Source organism: Bufo gargarizans, chromosome 2, assembly GCF_014858855.1.
Source record: "Bufo gargarizans isolate SCDJY-AF-19 chromosome 2, ASM1485885v1, whole genome shotgun sequence".
NCBI lineage: Eukaryota > Metazoa > Chordata > Amphibia > Anura > Bufonidae > Bufo > Bufo gargarizans.
This window is the reverse complement of record NC_058081.1, coordinates 20,234,801-20,248,114: the sequence shown is the minus strand read 5'-3', so window position 1 is coordinate 20,248,114 and position 13,314 is coordinate 20,234,801. Positions and strand designations below refer to the sequence as shown.

The 13,314-nt window shown below is 41.7% G+C and overlaps 1 protein-coding gene across 1 annotated transcript; it reads left to right on the top strand.

Moving 5' to 3' along the window:
- The first annotated feature begins 8,498 nt into the window (after window positions 1-8,498).
- On the top strand, window positions 8,499-12,574 carry LOC122925508 (extracellular calcium-sensing receptor-like). Its single transcript, XM_044276863.1, has 5 exons — window positions 8,499-8,777; window positions 8,891-9,727; window positions 10,184-10,411; window positions 10,504-10,627; window positions 11,658-12,574. The coding sequence occupies exons 1-5, from the start codon at window positions 8,499-8,501 to the stop codon at window positions 12,572-12,574; spliced, it is 2,385 nt and encodes a 794-aa protein (XP_044132798.1).
- Window positions 12,575-13,314: the final 740 nt, after the last annotated feature.

The following is a 13,314-nucleotide window of genomic DNA, read 5'->3' as shown; positions in this document are numbered from 1 at the left end:
ACTATTTTGCATTTCGGCCTGGCTGACATCATCATTCATTTGACCTTTCTTCTTATCTGTCAGAAGGAAGGAAAAATTAGACGCACAACGGATCCTGTCTGTGTAGCAGCTGTAAGGCCTGTATGGTCCCATCAGAATTGGCTTATGATTTGGTAGCCAAAAGCAGAAGTGGGTACAAAACACAGAAGACATGCAAATATTCCATTCACGTGTCATCTCTGCTTTAGATCCAGTCCTGTTTTTTTGGGGCATTAGCAATACTTATGGATTATTGAGCAAATGCTGACCGAGTGAAGGCGTATGCTCAACAGACAGGATCTGTTTTTTGTGGGTTATTGTTCTGATGGATCAGTGGAAGGGCAATTTAATCAGTGATGTCAACACAAACTTACTGCTGACATCCTCTCCACTCTGTCGGGGGCTCTACTTGTATAAGCGTTTAATAGAACAGGCTCAGTAGACATCTATGTGGAATCAGCTGGCGATGGTTTAAAAGGAGTGCGCTTCTTCTTGGCGCTAACATCAACCGGTAAGGCTTAGTTCATACTTGAGTTAATTGGTCAGTTTTGGCCCCGTGACTGCCCAAATAAGTGACTTGTGAAGTGATTCTAAGAGCGACGCCTGTCATTTGCACGTCATACGGACTCACATTATTATTCCACTGCCAAAGCAGACTCTTTATGCGTGTTACTGCAAGGAACAGTGTTGTACACCACTATAAAGGTTCTCAACAGCCAGGAAATAGGCCTTTTTTTATGTAATTCACCCCAAATATATTTAGATCAAACCAAATGTTTCCCGAAAGATTTGTTGAACCTGCGAATTGCCTTTTTTTTTTTATTTGCTCATCTCTAATTACAATATTAGAGCAAAAGGAGAAGTTTATTGGGGAAAATGGTACAGTTGAAAGGAGGCTCTAAGACCCTGTTAGACCACTTCTAGCCTGGATACAAGATGAGATATGATTTGGCATGGAGGCATACAGGTTTCGTATGGTATCCTACAACACATGGTTCAACAGATGTTGCTAGAGTGGCCATTTGCTTCACTTCTAGAAAGCACAGAGACCATGCAGCAATGCCACTAAGCCAAGTCCCCAGTTCCACAAAGCCACGCCCATCTCATTGCTAGCAAATAAAAAATAAAAAAATATCTGGAGGGTGAGCTGTGTGGGACCTGGAGTGTTTCTCTCATCCTCAGTCAGTCACAGAGTGTAATGTCCGGCAACTCTAGAGATTGACCTGGGGTGAGAGAAGCCTCAGTCAGCCAGTCAGCCACTAAAAAGGAGGACAATCCAGTGTTTGTCCAGGCCCTGCACTGAATGGAGGAAAGGGTGTCAAGAAACCGTACTGTCGTCTTAAGACGGATCTCAAAAGAAGGTATGAGAATCTGATAAGTGGGTCTGAGGATCTGATATGGAGGTTGGAAGATCTGATATGGGGCTCTGATCTGAGGTCTGATATGGGGGTCTGATCTGATGTGAAAGTCTGATCTGAAGATCTGATGAGAGGATCTGAGGATTTGATATAGGGGTCTTATTTGAGTATCTGATATGGGGTTTGGGTTGAGGATTAGATATGGGGGTCTGATCTAAGATCTGATATGGGAGTCTGATCTGAGGTCTGATATGGGAGTCTGATCTGAGGATCTGATATGGGGGTCTGATCTGAGGATCTATGGGGGTCTGATCTGAGGATCTGATCTGAGGATCTGATTTGAGGTGTTATATGGGGGTCTGATTTGAGGTGTGATATGGGGGTTTGATTTGAGGTGTGATATGGGGGTCTGAACTGTGGATCTGAAATGCGGGTCTGATTAAAGGTAAGGGGGCATTTTTTGTACTGGTAAACATCAGGTTGAAGGAGTTAGGTTGAGAATTTGACATGGAGATGGGGCCCGTTTCAATTTTTGCCTCAGGCAGCAGAAAGGCTATGTGCACCCCTGCCCCTTGCCACAAAGTACTGAGAGAAGGGGGCCCAAGCTGAACTCTTGCACCCATAAGCCTTTAGCTACACCCCTGTATCCAGCTGGTCCCACAAATTCTTGATTAATGATTAATCTGGTGACCGGGCAGCCAAGGAAGTGTTGTAATCTGGTTTATACATTTCTGGGAAACTCTTGCTGTGTGGGCTAGCATTATCATGCTGAAAAATGCCAGTTAGAAGCCGTGCCATAAGAGGCGACTCATATGGCTGTAGAATATCCTGCGCCTATTGCTGAGCTGTTCCCTCGTATCATGACTAGGGGTGACCAACTATTGAATATGATAGTGTCACGACCATGTTTATGGCCGTGACTCCTTGGGAGCCGCATACAGTTGCCTGCGGTTTTGGTTGTTGTGTCAACCGCAGCTGGAGGCATTTTGTTGTTTGCCTCAAGTGCGGTTGCCGCGGACAACAGGTATGTGTGCAGTTGCCTTGGAGTTGTGTGCGTGGATGTATGCACTTTTGTATGTCTAGTGTGCACTCTGTTTTATGTTTGGTGTGCACTGATGTCTTTCCTTCACTGTGGTTGCCCGTGGCAACGTTTGGTTGTATGTGTACATGTGGTGGCAGTGTCCCGACCTTCGGGCTGACTCCCAGGACATGGTTGCCACCCATGTCGTTGCCTGCGGCAACAGCCACAGTGTGTTCTTGGGTTGGACACTTTCCCTTTAAGTTTGTGTCTTCCTTCCCTGGTGCTGGAAGGGTTAATTCCCTTCCCAGTATGTGTGTGCTCTTGGGTGTCTTTGTTGGGTGTGGCTACTTGGGCCTATAAAGCCTCAGTGTGTAGCACATGTCTGAGGGTTGCTTTAGCCATGCTTAGCTGGAGCAGCCTCCTGTGTTTTCCACCTGCCAGTGGGGGCCTCCCTTGTGGTCATAAGATTTATGTCACATTAAGTTTATGTGTGATGTTTTCCTTGTTTTTCTGTGCAGCTATGGATCTGGTTCTCTGTGTGTGGATGCGTTGGGATCTTCAGCTTGTCACCACAGGGATCCAGTCAGCAAGGCTGTGGCAGGTAGGTGGAACTGGTTCAGTTCACCTGCCATATCCATAGATCTGTTTGTGTTTCCCCTTTTCCCTGCAGCTTGGTCAGTGAGACCCCTGTTCCTCCGTGTCCAGAAGGAACAGGTCGTCTTACCCTGACTCCTAGTCCAGGGACAGGTCGGAGGGTGAGTTAGGGATCCGAGGTTCCTGAGCATGGGTCCTCCTACCTTAAAGGTTGGCCCATGCAGCTAAGAGTTAGGGTCAGATTAGGGATGCGATTAGGAGGCGACCTGCTCCCTAATTCTGACAAATAATCTAACCCAAGAGAGAGTCAAAAGAGCCACCCCATAAATGCACATCCAACCATTGAAGGATAAAAAATATATATATAAAGTTTATTAGACACAACAACACACACGCATTAAAAAATTGTATACAATGTAGAACAAAGTGCGGTATGCAATAAATATATGTAACCGACACACACAGGTCCACTGAATTATCACATGAAAATGTATGCGTTATCAACCAGCATATAAAGCAATACAATAAATCACATATAGCAAATGCAAGGTAAGGTAAGACCACTAGAATTAAAGGTGCAATAAGACCGACATAGGGTCAAATATCAAGAGCCAAACCTACATAGCCAGCTGGTACAGTGGACCTGGAAACATAGCAAGCGCCCAACGCGTGTCGCCGGAGCAATCCGGCTTCCTCAGGGGTAAAGGACTGTGTGTTGGAGCGTCAGTTATTATAGGGTATTGAATAAACTGTAATTGCGTTCACCTGTGCAGCAGGAACTGTGGTCAGTGCGTGAGCATATCAGATTCCAGTCAAAACAAGGAACCGGAAGTGTAAGTCACATGATCGGCTGGTGGAACGCATGGTGGAACGCATATGCGCTCCACCAGCCAAAACACAGCCACATAACCAAAGAGACATAGAAGGCAAACATATTTGTACTAAACATTAGAAGATAATGTGACAAATGAACAACTGTAGCTATTTAGAGCAACATCGGCAGTGCCAGGTAAGCTGGTGAATGATCCGGACGATATTTACAAACCGGAAGTAGATAGTGAAACCGGAAGTGACGTGCCGCTGTGGAACGCATGGTGGAACGCATAGTGCGCTCCACTGTGAATGGTGGAGCGCACGATGCGTCCAGCACACGCCCAGAGGCATGGCAGCACACTGAAAGGCACAGGGGAGGCACACACAAGGAGGATGGGGGTGGAGCACTAATATATGCATACATACTGGTCATATTCAGCAATACTAATAATAATAATAATATAATATGACAGATGCATAACAGAGGATTGAACATATACATACATAATATGCAAAATTCAAATGTGCAATATATGAAAAGGACATAAAGACAGGTAATATATAAAATATACAATTGATGCATATAAAAAAATACATATATACAGATATATTAAGCATATCTGACATACACACCTATATACGTGGTGCTGTCAGCAATCCCAATGCATATCCCCACAGAGGCATAGACATTCAAATAATGTGAACGATAACATATATGTATGTTAAGCAACATACGTGCATGATAATAAATAAACCTGATGTATGATCCACGATCTAATGAGGACCTAAAAAATAATAATGGAAGGGAGCAAAATAAAATTTGTGATAAAATGAAACCAGCGTGGTAAGACCACTGATGTGGAAGTGAAAGAGTAGTAGAAACAGAAATACCCAAACCGTGTAAGTGCTCCCTAATTCTGTCGTCCTGGCCGAGCAGGGGTTAAAATCATATGGCATCGCACGGCTGAGGATTTTCCCCGTCCTCAGCCGTGACAGATAGCTCCCCAGATCATCACACCAGCAGTTGAGGCAGGGTGTCGCTCCACCTCAAAGGGAGCATTGAAGCACTCACCATGTGGCCTCCATACTTGATCTGACTATTGTCAGATCCCAAACAGTTCCTGGATTTATCACTTAAGATGATAGCGTTCCAGCCCAAAGAAGTCTAGGTTTCTTGTTTATGGTGAATGACTGTCACTGGCAGGACATGCACTGGGTGTCGTGACACCAAATTTCCTTCTGCTAAGAATCTGGAAATGGTCCAGGCAGAGACAAGGGTGTGTAAAGAAGGTGTCACCCGTGTCTGGTTGGTGGTCAATGAAACTGTGGAGCAACTCATGCTTTTCGGCGGATCAAATGATCTTCTCTGCTGGTGGTTTCTCTGTGTCATCTGAAGCCAGTTTACTGTGTATGTGTGTGTGTGCCCTCATGTAACCACTGTTCCAACATTTACTAACAGCTCGGTAAGAACAGCCCATATGGCAGGCAGTTTCTTGAAATAACCATCCAGCTTCTCTGAGTCCAATAATGAGCCCCCTCTCAAAATCTGTCAAATGGGCAAAACTATGTCGTAGAGACATATCTAGCAGTCAATGACGGCTCGCCAAAAGGTACACTACCCAAAATTAGCCTCTGAGAGACTTTTTTATAGGGCAGCAGGAGAAAACAAATGTACACCCTCTTGTGGTAAAACCTAGTGTCTAATCAGACCACACCTGTAATCATTTACATCTGCCTGACATTTTCATTTGGGTGCACTATTTCAGTAAATGTATATTGAGAAAAATGGAGGCTCATTTAGTAATATCTTTGTGCCACAATAGTGCATTATAATTTGCAACTTTTGAAGGTGGGTACTGGCCTCTTGGGAGATGGTGGAGACTAGAAAGTGGCTTAAAGGGCTTCTGTCACCCCACTAAAGTGATTTATTTTTTTTGGGCTAGTGAAATTAGTTATATTGCGATATATGACAATATAATTGTGTTACTTACTTTGATCCAGCAGTTTCTGCAAAAAACGAAGTTTTAATATATGTAAATTCGGTCTCTACCAGCAAGTAGGGCGTCTACTTGCTGGTAGCTGCTGCAGAAATCCGCCCCCTCGTCGTGTTGATTGACAGGGCCAGCCGGGATCTCCTCCTCCGGCCAGCCCTGTCGGCATTTCAAAAATCGCGCGCCTGTGTTGATTCGGCGCAGGCGCTCTGAGATGAGGAGGCTCGTCTCCTCAGAACTCCCTCAGTGCGCCTGCGCCGATGACATCACCGAAATAGAAGACGTCAACGGCGCAGGCGCACTGAGGGAGTGCTGAGGAGACGAGCCTCCTCATCTCAGAGCGCCTGCGCCGAATCAACACAGGCGCGCGATTTTTGAAATGCCGACAGGGCCGGCCGGAGGAGGAGATCCCGGCTGGCCCTGTCAATCAACACGACGAGGGGGCGGATTTCTGCAGCAGCTACCAGCAAGTAGACGCCCTACTTGCTGGTAGAGACCGAATTTACATATATTAAAACTTCGTTTTTTGCAGAAACTGCTGGATCAAAGTAAGTAACACAATTATATTGTCATATATCGCAATATAACTAATTTCACTAGCCCCAAAAAAAAAAATCACTTTAGTGGGGTGACAGAAGCCCTTTAAGTTATAGATGAGGTAAATGCAAACCCAGGCAGGTGTTGACTTCAGTTTCTGGTGCACAGACTGCCAGAGATGTGCATAATTTATTAAAAGGCATCTGCCTCTTAATAAATTAGACCCATCTCATTCTGGTGAAGAGGGGATTAATACTGGCATGTGGAACACCAGTCTTGATAATTGTCCCTCAGTGAGTTCAGAAAGAGCACCTTATTTATGAAGCATCTGTTCCACTTTTCCACCTCCTTTTGCAGGAAGATAAATTACCCAGTAATTAGGGAATTGTAACCTCTGGTGACATTATATCCTCTCTCTATATAAAGTATAAAGTGTAGCTTTACAGGCAGGCAAAAGCACACATTTGGATATAAGATGAGACAAGATGAGGTAAGTGTTGGAGGGTAGTGGGAGCGAGGAAGTGTGTAGAGGCAGCAGCACATGATACTGTAGGTACGGGACCTTGGTACAGATTTTTCATGAGCTGCCAGGAACTTCAAGTTCATCTGCTGACATATTCTGTGCTGATGTAATTCATGTCAAATTTTCATATATTTGTTATTACATTAAAACCATATGAATGGGTCCACTTTCTCCTTGTCTCAGGCTGATCACCCACATCTATTGGTGTTTTTGGCATCTCCTTTTATACCTCATTCCAATCTCCTATGGAAGTGATATGGGATGTAGACTGAGCATTGCAAATGTCTCCGGAGTCATTGGTGGTGGAGATATCCTGATTGGGGTTCTGCTACCTTTCCATATTGATAATCTATTCCAGAAATTCACATTTAAGGACACCCCTCCAGAAGACGTGTGCTCTATGTAAGACCTTACTCTTTAAGTACAATATAGTCAAGTTGATAAAATGAAGTGAAACTCAAAATTAGTCTTCTCAGGAATGGTCCTTTCAAAGAAGTTAGTTAGCCGTTGTACATAGTTTATGATGAATTAGGAAATGGTTTGGAAAGATCAAGAATTGGTGTTTGAAAAGAAATAGCCTTTTAGGCAAGTTTCACAGTATGTGGTTTCTGTGGAATGTCATACAATATGTAGAGTCGTGATCATCAGGCTAGTTAAATTGTCCATTACATCTGTATGCTAATGTCTGTAAAGCACTGCACAATATAGCAGCACTATATAAGTGCAAAAAAATAAATAAAATTGTCTCTATCCTTCTTGTTGGTGGTGGCCTTTAATCTTGTTTTTTCCAATAAGCCTCCCAAGATATGTCTGGGATCAGATAATGCTTCAGTGTGGTGATCTGTGCTTCAATTGTACATTATTCCCACATGAATCATTAAAAATGGTGGCTACCATTTTACTAATCAGAAGACAGAGAAGTAGAAAACAAATCCGATAGTGCAGTGTGTTATTAAACAAGCTTGTTTACCTATGTCACCTGTCACTTTGATGCTGCTCTGGTGTTGAAGCTCTTGAAAGTGGTTGGATGCTGTCCTAGGAGAGCTAAGTGTGTAATACATGACTTTTTTTAGGACAATCAGGGCATTTTTTATTTGGACCAAATTTATTTGGACCATATCTAATCTGATGGCTGATTCAACTGATTTTGACTCAAAACTAATTTTAGTTGTTTTTGGTGTTAACCGCTTTAGTAACATACCTTGTAATATGCATTTTACTGAACGCTGACGATGCCTGCGTGTAAAATACAGATGCTTCCAACTGGACTCATGTCCCTACCTGTACATGTGCCCTACCTATCACTGCCCATCACCCTGCCTACCTAACTTGTTTGACTAAAGACAGACTGAAGACAGAATCTTCTTAGCAAGACTCTTCAAAATGAAACCACAATTATAGACTTTTTGCTATTTTTAATAGTCTGCAATTGGATATAAGTGCTTAACTGAAAGGAAAGTTCCAAGCTTATATGTTTAATTAGAACAGAAAATTAGGTATAATGAGACTAGCCAACATTTCTTGACTGCTGGCATATCTTGGCCGGTGTGGTATGAGGGGTGTGGAGTGAGATCTGATTACTTGTTCTACATTTACCACATTTACAAATTATTGGCTTCCTACTATCCAGATTTCTACTAGAAATGTACCAGCAGTTGCAGGCAATGCAATTTGCTTTAGAAGAGATCAATGGACGTCCAGATATTCTCCCGAACATCACATTGGGTTTTGTTGCCTTCGATTCCTGTGCTGCTCTACGAAAGGAACTTGAGGGAACCTTGTGGATGTTAACAGGATGGAGCATGCCTATACCAAACTACTGCTGCCTCGAAAACCTACCTCTTGCCGCAGTCCTTGGTCATTCCATGTCAACATCTTCAATTCTGATGGCTCACATATTGGGACTATATAGATATCCACAGGTAAGTTGCTGAATATGGAGCATACAGATATGGCCACCGTATAGTGTAATTTGTAGATTCAGTTTACTAGTTCATGTGAAGACAATGTAATATCAGTTTTGTTTTTTTCTCAGATAAGTCATTTTTCTACTAGCTCTATGCTAAGTGACCGAATGCAGTTTCCGTCCTTCTTCCGAACAGTCCCCAGTGATACTTTTCAATCAAAGGGGTTAGCCCACCTGATTTTGCACTTTGAATGGAAATGGGTTGGGGTGGTTGCTTTAGGAAGTGATTATGGATATGAAGGTGCTCGACTAGTTAAACAGGAGATACTCAAAGCTGGAGCTTGTGTGGCCTTTACCGAGTTCATTCTGGCCAATAATGCTGACAGAAACATTCCTCAAGTGATCAGAGTCATTAAGGCATCAACAGCAAAAGCTGTGCTTGTTTTCGCCAAGGACATATTTGTTGCCATAATGTTAAATGAGATGATGAACCAGAATGTTACTGGGAAGATTTTTGTGGCCAGTGAGGCCTGGTCAACCTCAACAATTTTAGAAGCAGAAAAATACTCCATGTTGCTCCCAGGATCTATTGGGTTTGCTTTCCATAGCTCAATCATTCCCGGATTTAAACAATATTTAAACAATATCAAGCCTAATTTATCCAAAAATTCAGATACAACCTTGAGTAAAATATTTTGGGAAAAAACTTTTGGATGCAAGTTCTTAAATGTGATGGATGAGCCACAGTCACTGGTTAACGCAAGCAAGATCTGTACAGGACTTGAAGACCTCAGTAAAGTTCATAATGCCTACACTGATGTGTCTGGTTTAAGAGGTTCATTGAGTATTTACACTTCTGTTCAGGTCATAGCAAAATCTCTTCATGACATGAGAACCTGTTTGGAAGGTAGAGGACCCTTCCATAATGGGAGCTGTGCAGACATATACCACATCAAGCCTTGGCAGGTAAAAATAAAAAAGAAGAAAAATAAACTTGGCTGTGCTTCTTTTAACGTTCTCCTGCTCTATGAGATCTATTGTATTAATCTTAAGCTCCAAAGTGTACTCCCAAGATTCAGCCACACCATTGCTTTTTAAAAGGCTAAAATAAAACCTTTTTTTTCCTAGAAGCCATTAACTTTCCATTACAAGATATTATCTTGTTGTTTTTTAGATTTAGCAGAATGGCATTGAGAGCAGTAATTTAGTTAATGATAAAGAATGCCACTCAAACCCATCTCAATTGTAGATATATCTAATAGTTATTCTTCCAGGGAATATATAACCTTACAATTTTCAACCATGAAGACCATCTGTTATTCTGTGTCAATTTGCCTCCTCTCTAAAGATTGTAGCCATTTTATTGGTATCTTACCTATAAATAAGAAACCTTTAAATACCAACACTTTTTTTGTTCTTTAGCTGAAACACTACATACAAAATGTAAATGTAAAACTGAGCGATGGGAGAGAAGTCTTCTTTGATGAGAATGGGGATCTCCCAGCAGTATACGACATTGTAAGCTGGCAGCTGGGAAGTAATGGGACCATGAAAAGAGTAAAGGTTGGAAGCTACGATACAGCAGCCACTGATGGAAATATCTTCACTATTAACATTAGTGCTGTCGTGTGGCCTTCAGGCGTTGGGCAGGTATATTATGGAAAACCTTTAAAAAGGGCATCACTTTTACAGTATAAGTTGAATATAAAATGTTTAACCGTTCCATCTTGATCATTCTTTAGGTTCCAATATCTGTCTGTAGTGAGAGCTGTCCTCCAGGTTTCAGAAGAGTTGTGAGACGAGGGGAGCCTGTCTGTTGTTTCCAGTGTGTCCCATGTCCTAGTGGGGAAATCTCTAATAAAACCGGTGAGTAAAATCTGAACCAATAATTTAAAAGAGCAGAAGAAAATCTTGGGCATTGCATTCTCTATAAAGCATACCTTATCTGCAGATATCATTACTCTTTGGGGCTGCAATAGCAAAACATTTTCTGGCCAGCAGTACAGAGGACTGCAGGAACAGGCAGAGACAATAACTTGTATGTCAGCTCTAGGGTCTGTATTGAAGGGTTTCTCCAGGCTTCTAATATTGATGACGTATTTGCCATGGACATACAGTAGCAAAAGCGAGTAGGAGTAGGAAGCGCCTTCCCTTCATACAGCTGATGGCCAGGGGGGGGGGGGGGGGGCAGGTGTTAGACCACCGCCGATCTGATATTGAAAAGGGAGATTTGTATGTGGTCTGTATTATAGACATTTAATCTGAGGTCTGTATTATGTGTGTGTGTGTGGGGGGGGGGGGGGGGTCTGAGGTAGGCACTTCCTTAGAGGATCTGGCCTGGTGTTGAAGTTATATTAATGGCCTGGTATCTGGTGATTATTAACAGGTTCTGATCTATGGGAGAACTCGGTATTAAGGGAAGACTGGTCTGGGTTGGGTTCTGTTTTTCTTTTCTTTAGGGTATATTGTATATTTATTTATTTTAGGTTTTTTGGGTCTTGGTTTTTATTCAAGGGTATGAGGTCTGAATTAATCTAGGGGCTATAGGGTCTACATCTATTTAGGCCTCTCTGGGGTATTTATTTACTAAATGGGCTGTATTTAGGGAAAATGATCTGGGGCCTGTTTCCTTAGGGAGTCTGGTCTTGGGTTTGTATTCATATAGTAGTTCTATGGTTTTGGGTCTGTCTTTCTATAGAGAGTATGAACTAGGGTCTATTGTTGTTTAGAAGGTAGGATTCTGTAATTATTTTGGGTGTGATGGAAGGGTTCATCTGCACTATTTGTAATTCAATATATTTAGGTTCTCCAAAGTAAGGCTAAAAGTTTTCCAAAGTAATGCATTAAAATGACAAATTCCATAAATTGATAAACTTGTTATCTCTCTTTTTCTCAGATTTAGATGATTGTTACACATGTCCATGGAACTTGTGGCCCAATTCTCAAAAAAACAAGTGCATCCCAAAGACTATTGAGTTCCTTTCTTCTGAAGGACCATTGGGGTCTGCCTTGACTGCTGCAGCCATATCATCTTCTGTTATTACACTTTTTATCTTGTATCTTTTCTTTCATTTCAGAAGCACCCCTATCATTAGGGCAAATAACTACTCTTTAAGTTGTCTTCTTCTATGTTCTATATTTCTTTGCTTCCTGTGCTCTATAAATTTTATTGGTTACCCCGAAGCTGTGAAATGTCTTCTGAGACAGGTGATATTTGGTATGGTCTTTGCTATTTGTATCTCTACCATTTTGGCCAAGACCATCTTGGTTGTTTTTGCTTTTATGGCTACGAAGCCTGATAGTAAGCTCAGAAGGTGGACAAGTCGTTGGGTGTCCTACGTGATCATCTTTCTTTGCTCACTTGTGCAGCTGCTGCTTTGTGTTATTTGGTTGTCTTTCTCACCTCCGTTTCCAGAATACAACATACATTCCCAACCCGGTGTTATTATTGCTGAGTGTAATGAAGGCTCCTTAGCTGCCTTCTGGTGCATGTTGGGGTATCTTGGTTTGTTGTCATCAATAAGCCTTATTGTAGCCTTTTTGACCAGGAGACTCCCTGACAGCTTCAATGAAGCCAAATTTATCACTTTTAGCATATTAGCTTTTCTCAGTGTCTGGGTGTCCTTCATCCCAGCCACTCTTAGTGCTAGGGGCCAATACATTATAGCCATGGAGGTCTTTGCAATCTTATCTTCCAGTTGGGCTCTTGTGTTCTGTATGTTCCTTCCTAAATGTTTCATCATAATATTCCAACCCAATATGAACTCCAAGGAATATTTAATGGGCAAAGACAAAGCAGGAACAAAGGCATAATAGATGTCCACCCCCAGCACTATTTTGCTAAAATGCTGTGCTAATTATTTTCATAATGTATCCATTCAATGATTAGATCTCTGTTTTTCTGATATACTCTGCATAGCATAATGATGCAATTCTGTATGTCTTTAGCCACTATGAGGTGCTGATTGAATACTGGCTCTATATTGAACTCAGTAATAAAGCTGTCTGCAGAGTGCTCTTAGAAGGTTTTTGGGGGATTTTCATACAGTATTGATGGCCTATACTTAGGATAGCTCATTAATATGATCCTGGCAACCCCAGCTGTTTGAGGAAGCTGTGGTACTCATTGGCCTCCTTGAAGATTACCAAGCACAGCTCCATACATTTGATAGCAGCTGTGCTTAGTATTAGTGATGAGCTGCAGGGGTCATATTCGAATTTGTGATATTTCGCAAATATTTTATAGAATATTCGTTGAATATTCACAAATTAGAATATTCGTTATATTCTACGATTTTTTTACTCCAAAAATAGGCAAGGTAATGATTGTGTAATATGCGAATTTTCGTAATGCGAAATTTTATTGCGAATTTTTCAACTTACAACTTTTAGACAAAGATTATAGCACTATATTAGCTAAATTGCTCTATATTTGTTTTTTTAGAATTTTGTTTTTTTCCAAATATTCGCTATATTGCTATAACTTTGTTTTTTCGAATATTCGTAATATTCTAAAACAAGAAAATATAGCAATATAGCGAATATTAAAAAAT